At 37.9% G+C, this 14,103-nt stretch overlaps 1 protein-coding gene across 4 annotated transcripts in view; it reads right to left on the reverse strand.

Annotated features, from left to right (window-relative positions):
* clstn1 (calsyntenin 1) overlaps nt 1-14,103 on the reverse strand; it is a 58,360-nt gene that overhangs the window by 17,642 nt on the left and 26,615 nt on the right. Inside the window, exons 3-12 of one of the 4 annotated variants that reach the window (XM_030139818.1) lie at nt 12,914-12,943; nt 11,229-11,424; nt 9,381-9,589; nt 8,208-8,357; nt 7,735-7,920; nt 6,859-7,107; nt 4,512-4,633; nt 4,013-4,175; nt 3,600-3,650; nt 1,476-1,633 (exon numbers count right to left, since the gene is read on the reverse strand). In XM_030139818.1, coding sequence (XP_029995678.1) covers nt 1,476-1,633; nt 3,600-3,650; nt 4,013-4,175; nt 4,512-4,633; nt 6,859-7,107; nt 7,735-7,920; nt 8,208-8,357; nt 9,381-9,589; nt 11,229-11,424; nt 12,914-12,943 — 1,514 coding nt within the window. The remainder of the gene's footprint in view (nt 1-1,475; nt 1,634-3,599; nt 3,651-4,012; nt 4,176-4,511; nt 4,634-6,858; nt 7,108-7,734; nt 7,921-8,207; nt 8,358-9,380; nt 9,590-11,228; nt 11,425-12,913; nt 12,944-14,103) is intronic. The other 3 variants (XM_030139819.1, XM_030139821.1, XM_030139822.1) reach the window with 3 other exon arrangements.

The raw sequence follows: 14,103 nt of genomic DNA on the forward strand, positions 1-14,103 counted from the left end.
CGAATTTCTTTGTATAAGTCACGTACAAAGCAATGTAGTGAATGACTATTGACTGTAGTTCGTCTTATATTTACAGCACAACGGGTCTGTCTCCTTTGAAAGCTATTTATGAGAACCTTTTAGTTACAGCAGTGCCGTGCTAACATGGTGGATGTGGCCACCCAGAAAACTGCAGGATGTGGAGGGAATTTGAGGGTTTTCAATCAGATTAACCTGTTCTTTCCCACCTACTTTGTGCTAATTTTCACCTATTTACTATGTCAAGTCCCAAAGGCTTATAACAGAAGAATTAATTTGAAAGGTAATAACCTCTAGTTTCAGAAAATGTTTTTGTATGTGGCTAAAATACAACTTGAACTCCTACACTAGACCCATTAGCTTTGATCACTAACTACCCATGTGATTCTTTCACTGCTCAGGAAAGCTATAAAATAAACTTTCTAGCAAAGTATAACATGCCTATATTCAAAAGTTTTATTGTAGAAACTTTAATGTAATTAAAACAAAATGGCAACTCTGAAGTGTTTGAGAGATTACTTCCCCAGATCATGCTAATGATTTTAACAAATAAATCAGAAAATGTATCTTGCGGTCTGTTTTGACAGGGTCGTTTTTGTTCAAGACTGAGATAAGACTGAAGAAAAAAATGCCAAAGACCGAGACGAGCCAAAGTACTTCAAAACTATTTAAGTGCAACTGTACAATTTGCAGCATTCATTTTAGCCACCCCTGAAAAACTTTATGCTTTGACACATTATCATAGAGTTAAAGAGGAAAGTTTGTGACAGATGGACCATCAACACAGTCCAGACCTTAGCGCATAATAGCTAGGAATGGGAATTTTAATTATTTTATGAAGCTGAAAAAGCCAATTTAAGTTCATTATTCATTTAATCAGTGTTAAAATGTGCCCTTGACCCAAACCAAAGTAATAGTAAACCGAGCACAGGATGAACCTCAAGTATATATTACATTTTTTACACTTAAAACTTCTTCAGATTTCATCTTAAAGCAGCACTTTGGGAGAAACAGTGCAATAAACATAAGCTCTAAGCATCACCTACAACTCCTCCCACCCCAAATAAAAATGAGTCTACTGTTAAATTAGAAACTAACCAATTATTCATGCGCATCCCTTAAAGTAGCACTGAAATGCCATCATTCTTCATCAATGAGTGAGGGAGATCTCATTTTTTTATCCAAAAATCTGAAGGAATTTTTTAAAGTCTTGGTTCTGGCACAAAGAAGTTTTATATAATTCGGGTCGATACACGACTATTGTTTTCTTGATCTCATCTCCCCAAATTCCCTAAGAACAGAACATTTTTAACATTTTTTTGCTGAACTTCACAATTCAGTGCAAATGCAGGAAGGTTCAGTGGAGTGTATTTGTGATGCACACATATGATGATATTCAGGCCCGATGAGGTCGAATGCGTTATTATCACATCTCCGAAGCACCATGCCCTCCTCACCTTGACAGCTGAAGCTACCTCCTCAGGCAGCTGCACATCCAGGCCTTCTTTGCAGGTGTATAAACAGTCGATCACCTTCTTGTTCTCCAGCTTGCCAGAACGGATCATCAGCCCCGCCAGGTTGCCGCGGAAAAACTGGGCCATCCGAGCGTTTCCACCTGGATACATCAGGACAGAGATGAGGACGAGTGGAAAACAGTAACACATGCAAAAAACAAAAAGTAGTTGCTGAAGTGAACAATGTCTGGACTTGGTTTTTTCTGGGACAGAAGTTGAAGCATGCCATCTCAATGTGCAAAGCTGCCTTGAACTCATGCAAGTTAGTATTTGTGTCCTAAAAAGGCCTGAGGCTTGAACGAGACAAAAAAAAAAGATGAATGAGCTAACGCAGGCCTGAGGAACATGCAATATCTGTATTAACAAGGTGGACTGCTGCTTCACAGTGAGGAAAAGGCATGAAAAGAAACAAAATCTAACTTAAATAATGATGAAATGGATTAACTCAGTCAGCTAAATTTGACAATATAATATCAGTGATAGATTAGAGCTGTAATGCTTCATAGGTTTTTAGCATCATTAGCCAAAAACTTCACAATTACCTTTCAGGATATTGTGATCCAAGTGATCTAAGGACATGAGACTTGAGTGTGTGCTTCTTGCCTTTGTTTTCAGGCTGTAGTAAATCTAGAATATTTGTGAAATCTAGGCATTTTCAGACCAGCATAGATGTTAACTATGTGACCAATTAATGATCAGATTCTGTCAAACATAATTTGGATGCAATTCTATTGCTCTACTCTATATTCTGAGGCAGAAGTTTTGAAAAGTGGCTTCACTTTTCCACAACAACATGAAATATCATCATGATCATCTATACTTATAGTCTTTTGAGATGGAACAAGAGGACAGAGCTACAGGAGGATCTGTTGTTTTTCTCCCCTATGACTTTGAAATGTTCAACCTCGAGATTGCTAAAAAATAAATAAATACAGTCTTTAGTGTTTGTCAAGTTCTGACAATAAATAACAATTTGTCGACTGACATGAAAATTATTATCATGTTAATGTTTTGGGAAATCTAATATCGGCCCTAACAACATATATAAAATTAGGAATGGAAGTCTCACAAGATGTAGGTGTGATGGTCTGGTGTCCCAATACTTTTATCCAGATGGTGTAGGTATTATGAATATATGTCTTTGCCCATATAGTGTAGTTTTCATTAATTAGATGTGGACATTTATTAAGTTGGTATATTTTTTGTGGATTCTGCATGCAGAATGCAGAACAGGTCACTTAAGCAAAAATAGGCAGTGCAGACTTAATTTGTGTTAAAAAAATAACATTATTATATTTTAGGCTTGGTCACTTTGTTAAAAAATAGGAAAAATCGAAACAACACAATGATATCAGCATTATGCATCAGCCATCCCCTTGTATTTTAAATAATCAGCTATTGAAAAACCCAAATCACTCAAGCAAAAACTTAAACAGATGAAGCTCATTAGTTTGAAGCTTTGCAATTTCAACAAAAGTGCTGTTTCAGCATTCATTACTGTAAAGTGTGTCTAACCTGCCAAATATGAAGTGACGTAACTGCGTCATGTCTGCAGGCTAAAGCATAATGAGTACAAGTCTGCACCACTGCAGTGTCAGAAACGGACCTGGAGCTCCACACCTGAAGGTCACACTGCGTTAATTCTTTGTTATCTGATATGATGGAGCTACTTGTTGTGACCCCAAGGTCATATTCTGAAAGAAGAGCCTGCACAGGAAAATGCTGCAGCCAGGTCAGAGTTTTGTGCTCACTGTACTGTATATCTATTTCTGATCTCTGCTTGTATCAGCTTTTAGTTAAAAGAAAAAAAACTGCAGCAGGTTGGTTGCTGCAGTGGAAAACTGAAAATAAAGGATGAGGATAATGCAAAAAATGAGTAAACAATAATATAAATGTCATTAAAGATCACTTCAGCCACATCCACCGTATCATGCTAGAAACAGCTATGAAAAAAAAAACTCATCTAGAATGAATGACAGTCATTCTAGTTATGAGGGTATGAGGATGCGGTTAGAGTGGTGGGACATTGTGGACATATGGACATAATATGGGAAAGACTTGAGCAACCTGAGGTGGGCTCAGAGACTGTCTCAGTCTCATTGTCATGTCCTGAGTTGTCTGTAAAGGACAGAAAGAAGAGAGCAGGGAGAGATAGGAAGGAAAGGTTGAGGATCTGCAGGAGAGATTCAGAGGCTACAAACGAGGTCACGGTGCATCGCTCCAGACTCTACAAGTGTTAATACTGCATCTGCTATGAACCGAATAACATGCACATTTTTTTACAGACCCTCTAGTCAAAAGGAATAATAGAGTATGAGACAGAATACCATTATCTCCCTGCTATTTCATCAATCTTTTAAAGAAACAGTGTAAAAATTGAACAACACAGGGTACATACTATATTTGGCAAAGTTCTTTGTAAATGAATACAGGCCTAAGTTTGTTCAGAGCATTTTCCTAATACAGGAGTATAAATATACCTTGCCAGCATGCTCCAATGGTGAGCTGAGTTTCAATCTTGGAGGCGTGCAGTGGGTAATCCTCTGTAACCAGAAATGGCTCGAAGGTAGTCCCATCCACAAATAGAGACACAGTGGGGAACTCCACATTCAGCACGTAGTGATGCCATTCTTTGTCACACACCTGCAAACAGCAAGACAGATGGAAGAAGTAAAATCAGGACATTCATAAGTATGGTAAAATCATACGGTATGTCCAAGGTAGTTGGAAAGATATTTTTTTAATCAAAGTCTTTTCTATTAAGATTTTGAAAACTATAAATACAATTACATTTACTATACAAGAATCTTTCCATTTTTAACCCCCCCGAAACACTAAATATTCCAGAGGAAAAATGACAAAAAAGAAAAAAAACAAACAAAAATAAATAAAGAGCCAGAAACTTAGAGAGAAACATAAATAAACAAATACACATATACAGTTATAAAAGGTTTTTAAAGCTGAGGTGAAGTTTCTGACCTGGTCGAGTTTCCAGTGGAACTCTGCAGGTTTGTAGTTCTCGGCCTCTGATGGATCTTGACGGAGCAGGAGGATCAGTCGGCAGTTATGGACGTACAGCGAGTAGTGATGTCTGTTCATGTCTACAGTGAAAAAAGGTGGCAAAGGAGATCAGGATATACAACTAAAAAAATGTACTTATTACAAGGCAATTTCTGTTTAGACATATGTGATTCTCATCAATATTCAAACATACAAATGAGACAATATTGAGCCCATCTGTAATTTTTATTTATCTGTGTGCTAAATATTCTTTATGAGCTACTTAAAGAAGGAAACATAGTCGGGTAAGAAGGAAAATAAATACTGGGATTTGTCATCAGCCTGGGGTATTACTTGTGTTTATGATATGCAACATGTCTAATGATTCATACAGAATCAGGAGAGATGTTTTTCCACACCCAAAGGAAGCTGGCAGAAACAACTAAATAAAAAAAAAAAAGAAAAAAACATTTATTCAGGTCAAGTTTATTCTATGATGTAAGGTGCTGATCATGTTATAATGAAGGCTGGACAATGTATTGAATTAATTCAGCTAAGTCAACTTTTTTTTTTCACTAATGTCAATCGCAAAGTTGCCTTCCTTGTGAGTACTATTTTTCTTATTGTTCCTGTTTATTGATATTGCAAATATATGTTGTATGGTGTAAATCATGAATTATCCACAATATACCATAGGACATTAAGGACTTTTACTTTTTTTTGTCATTATCGCTGCTTTTGTAATTTAAATAAAACTAGAAACTCTACAAGTCCTTTTTTCCAACTTCACAAATAGAGGTTCTTCATCTTTTTCTTTACCAGACTCACTGATAATTAAACAAACTAATTGATTAACTAACTGGAATGAATAAGAAATGACCAGGATATGAGACATCCCTGTTTCTGTGCTGAATGGAGGTCATGAATGGTGCTGAGATCATGAGTACAAGGGCTTCCTGTCCAGGCCACAGCCGTTCTGATGTAATCCTTCTTATATAAGCAGAGACAGAAGCTGATGAGCTGCCCCCTCCCCTCTCTGGACACAGCAGAGACTTTACAGTCAATAAGATCAAGTAGCTCATGACTACATGCAAAAATGACAAGTGGCGATAAAAATAGAAAGGTCAGTCAGCAATGAAAATGTAAACAGAAGCGTTCAATCAGTCAGTTGAGTATAAACACTGATTTGAGTCTGAGGTAAAAGAGGATTTTAGAGTGGACTACTGGTTAACTAAAGTGATTTACATAAAAAGTCTAAACAAAAACAGCTAAAGTGCAATTAGCAGAAGGTGGGGCTGACACGTAAATAATAAACCAATTATTCCTAAACAGGGCTACATGTTTGCCTGGTGGTTTTGGATTGGATTTGGTAAGGAGTAAAAAAACAAAAACGTGACAAATGCATGTCACACTGATTTTTAGTAAATCTACTACAGATAGTAAGATGACATGGGAATCCTCTACTGAGAAGTTCTGTTATTGAAAAATGGAACGCTGACATAATTATTCACAGCATACAAAAATTACACATGTATATCCTCACATTACACACAGGTATAGGTATAGTTCCATGGGTTTCCAAATCTTTCATCTTTTATATTTGAATGAACAGTGTGCCAAGGAAAAACAATAAAATGACTGTATCGTCTTGAGACCCAGCAATACATTTTTGTTCTCTAAGGAGCAAGAGTTTCAAAGCTTTACTCGACTCAATAAAAATAAAATAATCCTGTGCACTGTAAAGGACATTCCCTAAAGAAAATTAATTAAAAAATGTATCTGAAAAAATTGTTGCATTATGCCATTTCAAATCAAGACAAATATTTAATATAAAAAATCCAAACTGTTTACTTTCCAAGAAGGTGGCTATAGATAGATAGGTATATTGCTTACAAACAGCAAAGTCACTATATACACTCTCTAATACCTTAGTGAAAACAAATCTAAAATGTCAGAAAAATAAATCTTCCTAGTGCAAACACAAATTACATCAAAATGTAAAATGTGTGTTAGTTTTCGCCCTCTTTGTTTAACCTTGTATTAAATGAGGAAAATTGTTGAAAATATAAACTAAATAGTCACTAAAACTATTCCCTACATGTGAGGATAAACAGCTGAAATCATACTAGTTAATTTTATGTGATTATAATATTGCAAAAACATGCTAAAATTGCATGAGCAGAATTTAGCAAGTCTTTTCACAGGTTCTTAGCTTATCTAATTGTGCTCCAATACAGCAATAAAGGCAAACAAATAAGGTCAGGAACCCTTTTTTTTTTCTTTAAACTGACTACAGTAATAACCCTGCTTGGTGCTGTGCCATTACCGGTCTTATCAGAGTTGCAGAGGATGGTTTCCTTCTCGTGAGCCCCAGGTCCGTGTCTCATCCACACAGAGATGGTGAAGGGCTCCTTCAGGCTGGTGCTCACCATGCCGTCGGGGACTTTGATGGCCTGCGTGCCATTAAACTCAAACACCTGGTCGCTGTCGTGTCCGTTATCAGTGGGGAGTCCGACTGTCCAGTTGGCTGAGCTGCTGGGTGCCGGCAGAAGCTCCACTGTGCCGGAGCTGGCTCCTGAAAATAGTTCAGAAAGTACATGGGGATCTTTAAATTTTAATGACACAACATTGCCAATAAGAATCTGGAATAATACCAGGGTTATTATGACTGGGAAAAAAACAAAGATTTTACAACCAATGAAAAAAATTCAACTTGACCAAAATAAAAATACATGATGATATTCAAGAACTTGAAAGCTAAGTAAAAACTGCACTGAATACACAGCATTAATGTAAATGAAATATGTGGTAAAAATGTTTTTTTAGAATCTTAATTTGACTTGTGGATTGTAGACAAGGTCATTCAGTCTACAGACAGGACAGTATTTGTTGTGTTGAAAAGGTTTTATAAAGAAACATTTGACCTCATTCTTAGATGTTCCTAGAGGCATAAATGATTTTTTTTCCTGCAATTTTCACTGTCCTTTACTGCTTTATAGATGATTTTTCTACATCTACAAATCAGAGCCTTCCTTACAATGTGTGAAAAACTATAATTAACACTAAACTGAAACTAGTCAATTCCTCAAAACAAACTATGTATACATAAAAACGAAAACTGAATCAAAATTGAAAGTGAAAGAATAAATAAAAAGTGTATAATGAATGAAAATGAGGGCATTGTTCACCAGCAGCTACATACCACAGAGCTTGTGCAGGGACTTCTCAGAGTAGGTGTCTCGGTCACAGCCCTTCCCGATATGGTTGGTTTCCAGTTCAATACTGGCCCGGATGGAAGTGATCGGTTCATCACAGGTCTCCAGGTGCATGCTGGGAAACAGGGCCAGGCTGCCAGTGCCAGGCTCGTATTCAATCCTCTTGTTGAAGCCTGAGAAAAAAGAGAACACAAGAAAGAATGAGACGATGCCCTTGAACAGAGCAACCAATACCGGGTGAGCAGTCAATACGGGGGCTGTCAATAGTAATTACTCATTAAGGAATAGTCGAGGTCTTTCAAACACGATAAAAGGCTTTATGGCTTAGAGGAGTTAAATAACCGTTTGGACAATGGTGGCCTGTGTAGCCTCTGTGCTGGTAGTCTGCTTTTGTTTAACTGAGACACGCCTAAACTGTGATGTTTGGTGAGCAGCAGTGAGCAGAGCAGAGCTTTGATACCTTGCCAGCTGGGTTTGCAGGTGGGCTTGACGCTGATCTTGACCAGAACATCCTCAGAAGCTCGGTTCTTTCCACAGTCGTAGGCGGTCACGGTCAGCTTGTACATGTGCTCTTTGCCGTAGCTGAGCTTTTCAGTGTTTTTGATAAAACCTGGGAGTATAAAAAAACAGCAACACAGAATTAAGTGCCAGTGCCCCGTGTTGTAATTAATAATGTTGCAGCCGTGCTACAGAATTTAATGAACAAAGGTGACTCATTAAAACCCACACAAAGCGGTAGGTGATATGACTTCTGAGCTAAAAAGCACTATAAGAAAAAATTTTAATTTAAAACTCTGCTAGCAGGGTCATTTTAATGTTTGGACACAGAATTAATGCCACTTTCAGAAACAGCTCAGCCAAATTCACATCATATCAATGTGGACAGCATCAAAACTAAAACCAAGACATCATTTTTCAGATTTAATGGTTGCGTGTGGATGCTAAATTATACCTTTTTTTAAGTGAGAAGTGTAAAAACTTCTGCATACAAGTCTACCACAAAATGCCAGAACCCTAAAAATATCCAAACTGTCTGAAAATAAAGGGAAAATACTGCTCTAGATAGGAGTCTATGGTCAAACTGATTCACTGTCCTGCATATATAAATGCATATTTTGATTAACATCCCATAAAGCATTATAGCTCAATATAAAAGTAATATGTCTGCAAGTGGTTGGAAAAGCGAGGACGCTTGTTTAGCCAGCATGACAATTCATCACTGGTTCTCTGCTTTTGTTATTTCTGTCTCAAACGCTAATTAGCTGTTATGGTTGAGCACCTCTCCAAATATTGTGCATCCTCACACTGCTTGTTCTCCCGACGTTATCACCTGTCAGTATCGTCTATTTTTAATCGGAGCCAGCCCCCACATCTGCCGAGTCTGAATATCTGATGGCTTTTTATTATTGAATCTTTCATTTAATTTCATAGGACACAAAGAAAAATAACCCCACAATCCGACACAAGTGGCTGACCAACTTGTGTGACATTTTCAAGGAGATCGTTATTGTCTCACGAAGCGTCAAGCTGCAATGAATTTTAAGTGACAGCCGTGCAGCGCCGTTGTTTACACGAATCAATGAACGATGTGATGCGTGTCAATAAAAGTGTGGCTCAGGGTGGAGGGCCCTACCGTCTTTGTCGACGGTGAAGGGCACATCGGGGGTGACGATTTCATAGTTGCAGATTTGGCTGAACTGGAACGAGCAGTCGGCGTCCACGGCTTCCACCTTCAAGATGCTGTCATACTTCTTTCCTTCAATAACGGTGGCTTTGTAGGACTTCTCCTTGAACACTGGCGAGTACTCGTTGATATCGTTCACCTGGATGTGGACAGTGGCCCTGGAGGAGAAATATTCAAGTTAGAGGGCACCTTGTAATTGAAGGAAGGTTCAAAGATGCATAAAGCTAAAAAAAAAAACAGCAGGTAAAATCAAAGACATGAGCCACCTTCTACGTAATGCCAGAGTTTATATTCATCCCTCTACCAAAAACTGCAAAAAGCCCAAAACGTGATCTGTGTGTCAAGTTGTTTTACTAAAATGGACCCACTGCACAATTTGTAAAACCTGAAATGGCTGACCACATAAACTGCACAAAGAATCCCTAGAGCAGATGCTCTAGTGGGTAGTAAGACAATGTCGATTTCCAGTGTATGTCTATGTTGTAAGCAGTTCATGTGCATAATGTGGTATAACATATTTTTTGAACTGTAAACAGAATTATATAACCTTAACCCTATTATGATGAAACACATCAATGCTGGTGATAACATGCATAAAAATGTAGAAAAAACTGCATTCTATAAAAATAATAATAATGGATTGGATTTCTACAGCACTTTTCAAGGCACCAAAAGCGCTTTACATTATTGATCCATTATTCAATCACTCTCACGTTCATCCACTGGTCAGTATAAATGGCTCTTCTTACCACTTCATGCTTTTTCTTACAGGTCAACCTAAAGCATTTTAATCAATTGGCTCTATTCTGAACCACCACACTCACAGTAACAGTAGAACTAAAACCACTACTTCCATCAGTTAATTTGTTTGTTGGTTTGGATCTAAAATGACATATTAAAACACCCCAGTGACAAAACAACATGGGCTGCAGATTTGTTCTCTTTGTCAGCAGTTCTGGTAGGTTTAAGAGGCTTCAGGACCTCAGTTCCACATGAGAAACATACCGTATGACAGCAAGAAAAAAGTGCGAAAAAGTTCTGCATATAGTGCATGCCTAAGGGATATTGGTTCTTCGGCCTTGTATCATTCTGCATAAGTGTCATAGGATTCTCTGTCTTACAGATGTACCCGAACTACTCCTGTTTCATCTACACTCTCAGCCTGATTTTGTGGTAATTTTGAGAACCATGTGGTGGGTGGAGGTGGACTCAGGACAGGGATAATATCACATATTTCAGTATTAGGCTCTATGTCAGTGCAAGCAGTCTTTTACAGACAAATAAGTGCATTTCTGAATATAAGTAAATTATACTGCACATATCTGCAATAATTAAAGAACAGAGTAAACAGAAGAATCCTAATCAAACATTTTTTGTGCTGAGGATTTTTTAAATGTGTTTTTACAAGAAAATACTCAAATAAAAGGGTTGACAGCTTAATGGTGAAACTTAAAACTACCTTTTGGTCATTTAAACACAGGAATAATAAACTAAAGGGGAAAATAATCAAAAGAGGAGCCAATAGATCAATAATATATAAACAAAATCCATAGTTGCCCCGGTATAAAGTACTCACGTTCATTGCTTTAGTCATTTTGAGTCATTTTGCTTTAATTAGAGAGACGAGAGCAGGTAAATAATATGCAACAAAAATCACCATCTGAACTTGGAGCAGAGCCTGCAATGTGTTCATAACGTCGCAGAACCGTTAAATTAAAAGCTGATAACCGATAATGAGAGCTTATTTTAGGCTTACACTGTGTACTAACAACACTAACACAGCAGAGGGTGACTTACTTGTGGGATTTCTTCATGTTGGCTCCATCTGGACCCTCTCCACAGTCGTAGGCCTGGATGGTGAAAGTGTGCTCCTTCTGCAGCTCACAGTCCAGCTTGTCTTTGGCTCGGATGACCCCCTCGCCAGTGGACTTGTCCAGGACCACTGCTTCAAAGGGGACATTCTGCCCGTGGATCCTGAAGCCGCAAATCTCACCTGAACATGCCAAGAGCCAAAAGAGACTGTGCTCAGACTAACTGATGATGAATGGTAGGAAAAAGTGATGCTGCTTGTACATTCCCCAACAAAACAAAAGTTATGTTAACAACAAAACCATAAAATCACGCAAAATAAAAAGACCAGCCACAGGTTTTGGGAGCCAGGGAGTTGTAGATTGGGGTGGGTGGTGTCTGTGGAGGAAGCCCAAAAGCACTGTCATATGGGTGAGTAGTTGGGGGAGGGTGTGGGACTTTTGTTGTTATAGAGTATAGTGTCTTTTCCAAGCCACTTGAAAACATTGCATCCAGTCAGTCATGCAGGCAGAAACCGAAAAGATGTGGACAGGCATTTCACAGGAGTACTTAAGATATCTCAAAGCAAAGGCACTGAAAAAAGCCCATAAAGAAAGTACACAGAGAACAGTATTTGCAGTGAAGATCGTTTATCACTGTAATAAATGCAAAAAAAAATAAAAAATTAACACCTATCTCAGAAGAAAAACTATAATTAACATAAAGAAAGGAAATTAAGGCAAAATTAAAACTGCAGTATGGTGATCCGGCACCAATTCAGTCATCAAAACCTAATTCTGTGAAGGAAAAAAACCCCACCTCTAATTAAGGTTTATTTTTAGCTAAAGAAAGTCTTCCTGTGTAAATTTGCCTCTCACCCAAGACTACTGCAAAATGAGTCCAAATAAAATGAAATAATAGAACCAAACTGGTACAATAACACTATTCAAACAAAAAGAACTGGATGAGAACTGGGGTTAGAAATATCAACTTGCTTGACATCCACATCAAATGACAACTGCAGCCATGCTATGGTAGAGATTAGTGGCGGAGAATTAACTCAAGAAATCCACTGAGGCAAAGATGCAACAACAGAAACTTTGCAGCAGAGAGAGTTTGCATTAGTTAACAATCTCAGCAGCTTTCATTTGAGTCAGAAAAGTCCACAGGAGTCACTGTACCTGCACAGATCTGATAGTTCACAAAAGGTGCACTACAGACCCATTTTAAGATAAGATCTAAACATTTTTAGGTTTTCAGAAATTACTGTAATCCTTTTTAACACCAATTCATGCTCAAAATGTGTGTCATTTTAGGTGTAATTTTGTTTAATCAACACACAACTGGTCGTAACAATTGGATTGGACAAAATGGCAGCAAAGTGCATGAAAACTCCTGTATTTAAGCAGCTTTCTTTTCCTGGTGACAGCTGAAAAACTGTTAGGGTCTGCAAACTGCAATGGATGTCTCATGCACAGATATTTCTAAGAACAGTCAGCCCCACATCACACTTTTCATCCAGCTGTTGGAACTCCAAAAAATTCAGGGTGAGAAAAACATAAAAGTTGAGTAAACCAAATGGGGAGATTAAAGAGCATGGCGGGAGTTTCTGTGTCAAAGTGCGGATGTTGTTTTGCGTTAGTGGGTTAATAGTAACAACTAAGCACAAGGCAGAAGAAAGAGCCCAAGATCACCTTCTTCAGTGAGGGTCACCTCAAAACTCTCTACAAGGAAGGGAGAAAAGATAAACCCAGATCAGTTAAAGAAGAGTTAAAAGCTCAGAGAAAACACAGAGAGGACAGGAAGGAAACAGTCTAATCACCTTGACAAAAGCTTATATTCACTTTCTCTCAAGCAAAACCTCTTCTGCCAGATAAAGAAAAGAGGGATTTGAACGCTTACGAAAACCTGGTTGTGTCAAAGTCTTGGCAGTTTTAGTAATGGCTCAGCAAATGGTTGAGGAGAAAAAACTAGTGAAAAAGTGACAAAACATCCAATTAAACCTGACATGTCTCGTTCATTTAAACGCCTATATTTTAAACCTAAAATGCAGAAAAACGATGCCGTGGGCTGTTCGAGCTGAGACAGCGTAGTTCGGCTGTCATGAATCCGCACTGCGCAGCTACCTTCAACACAGTGTTTGACACTCGTATTAAAAAATTTACAAAACAGTTTCACACAGTTATATTCTGTCTGAGTGGAGGCAGGTTGAGCCACACTTTCTTAAGATAATTATTAATTATTATCCATACGTGTATAAGGAACTTTGTGACAACTGAAAAACACATTTCACATTGAGGTAATTGACAGCCTAGTTTTACTTTAATGTAGGCTGCACAAAATAAATGTGGTGTCTGAACATTCCTTCTACACTGATTTTCATTTAATAATACACCAGTACTTGTTTAATGAATGTTTTTCGGGGATGTTTGTAGCATTTATCTTGTTAGGCCTGTGAGTGTGTCTATTTGCGAGAATTGAGTATAATATTCATAATTATGTTGCCACTAGTGTATAATCACCTGAAAATAAGAACCATTATTAACCATTACCACCTTAGAATGTCTACAGATGGAGTGGATGCCCTTCATCAAGTCCACCGTGTTGACCTGAAGTTACTGCACTAGTATAGAATGGACTCCCTCTTCTTTTTTTTTATGTTTTACGGTGTGTGTCATTCAAACATAATGTGCATTATAGTCACCTACAATGTTTGTGTGTGGACTAGTTATTATACCCTTAACAAAAAGTCCAGAACAAACACACCAAACACTGATTATAATGGGGGAGAGGGAGCTACGAAGGGTATTCATTTAGCCGACATCTGCATCTTCACTGCAAGATTTGAATAAATATTAGGTCTACACACTGAATCCACACAATT

The sequence above is a fragment of the Sphaeramia orbicularis genome, chromosome 7 (assembly GCF_902148855.1).
Source record: "Sphaeramia orbicularis chromosome 7, fSphaOr1.1, whole genome shotgun sequence".
In the NCBI taxonomy this organism is placed as follows: domain Eukaryota; kingdom Metazoa; phylum Chordata; class Actinopteri; order Kurtiformes; family Apogonidae; genus Sphaeramia; species Sphaeramia orbicularis.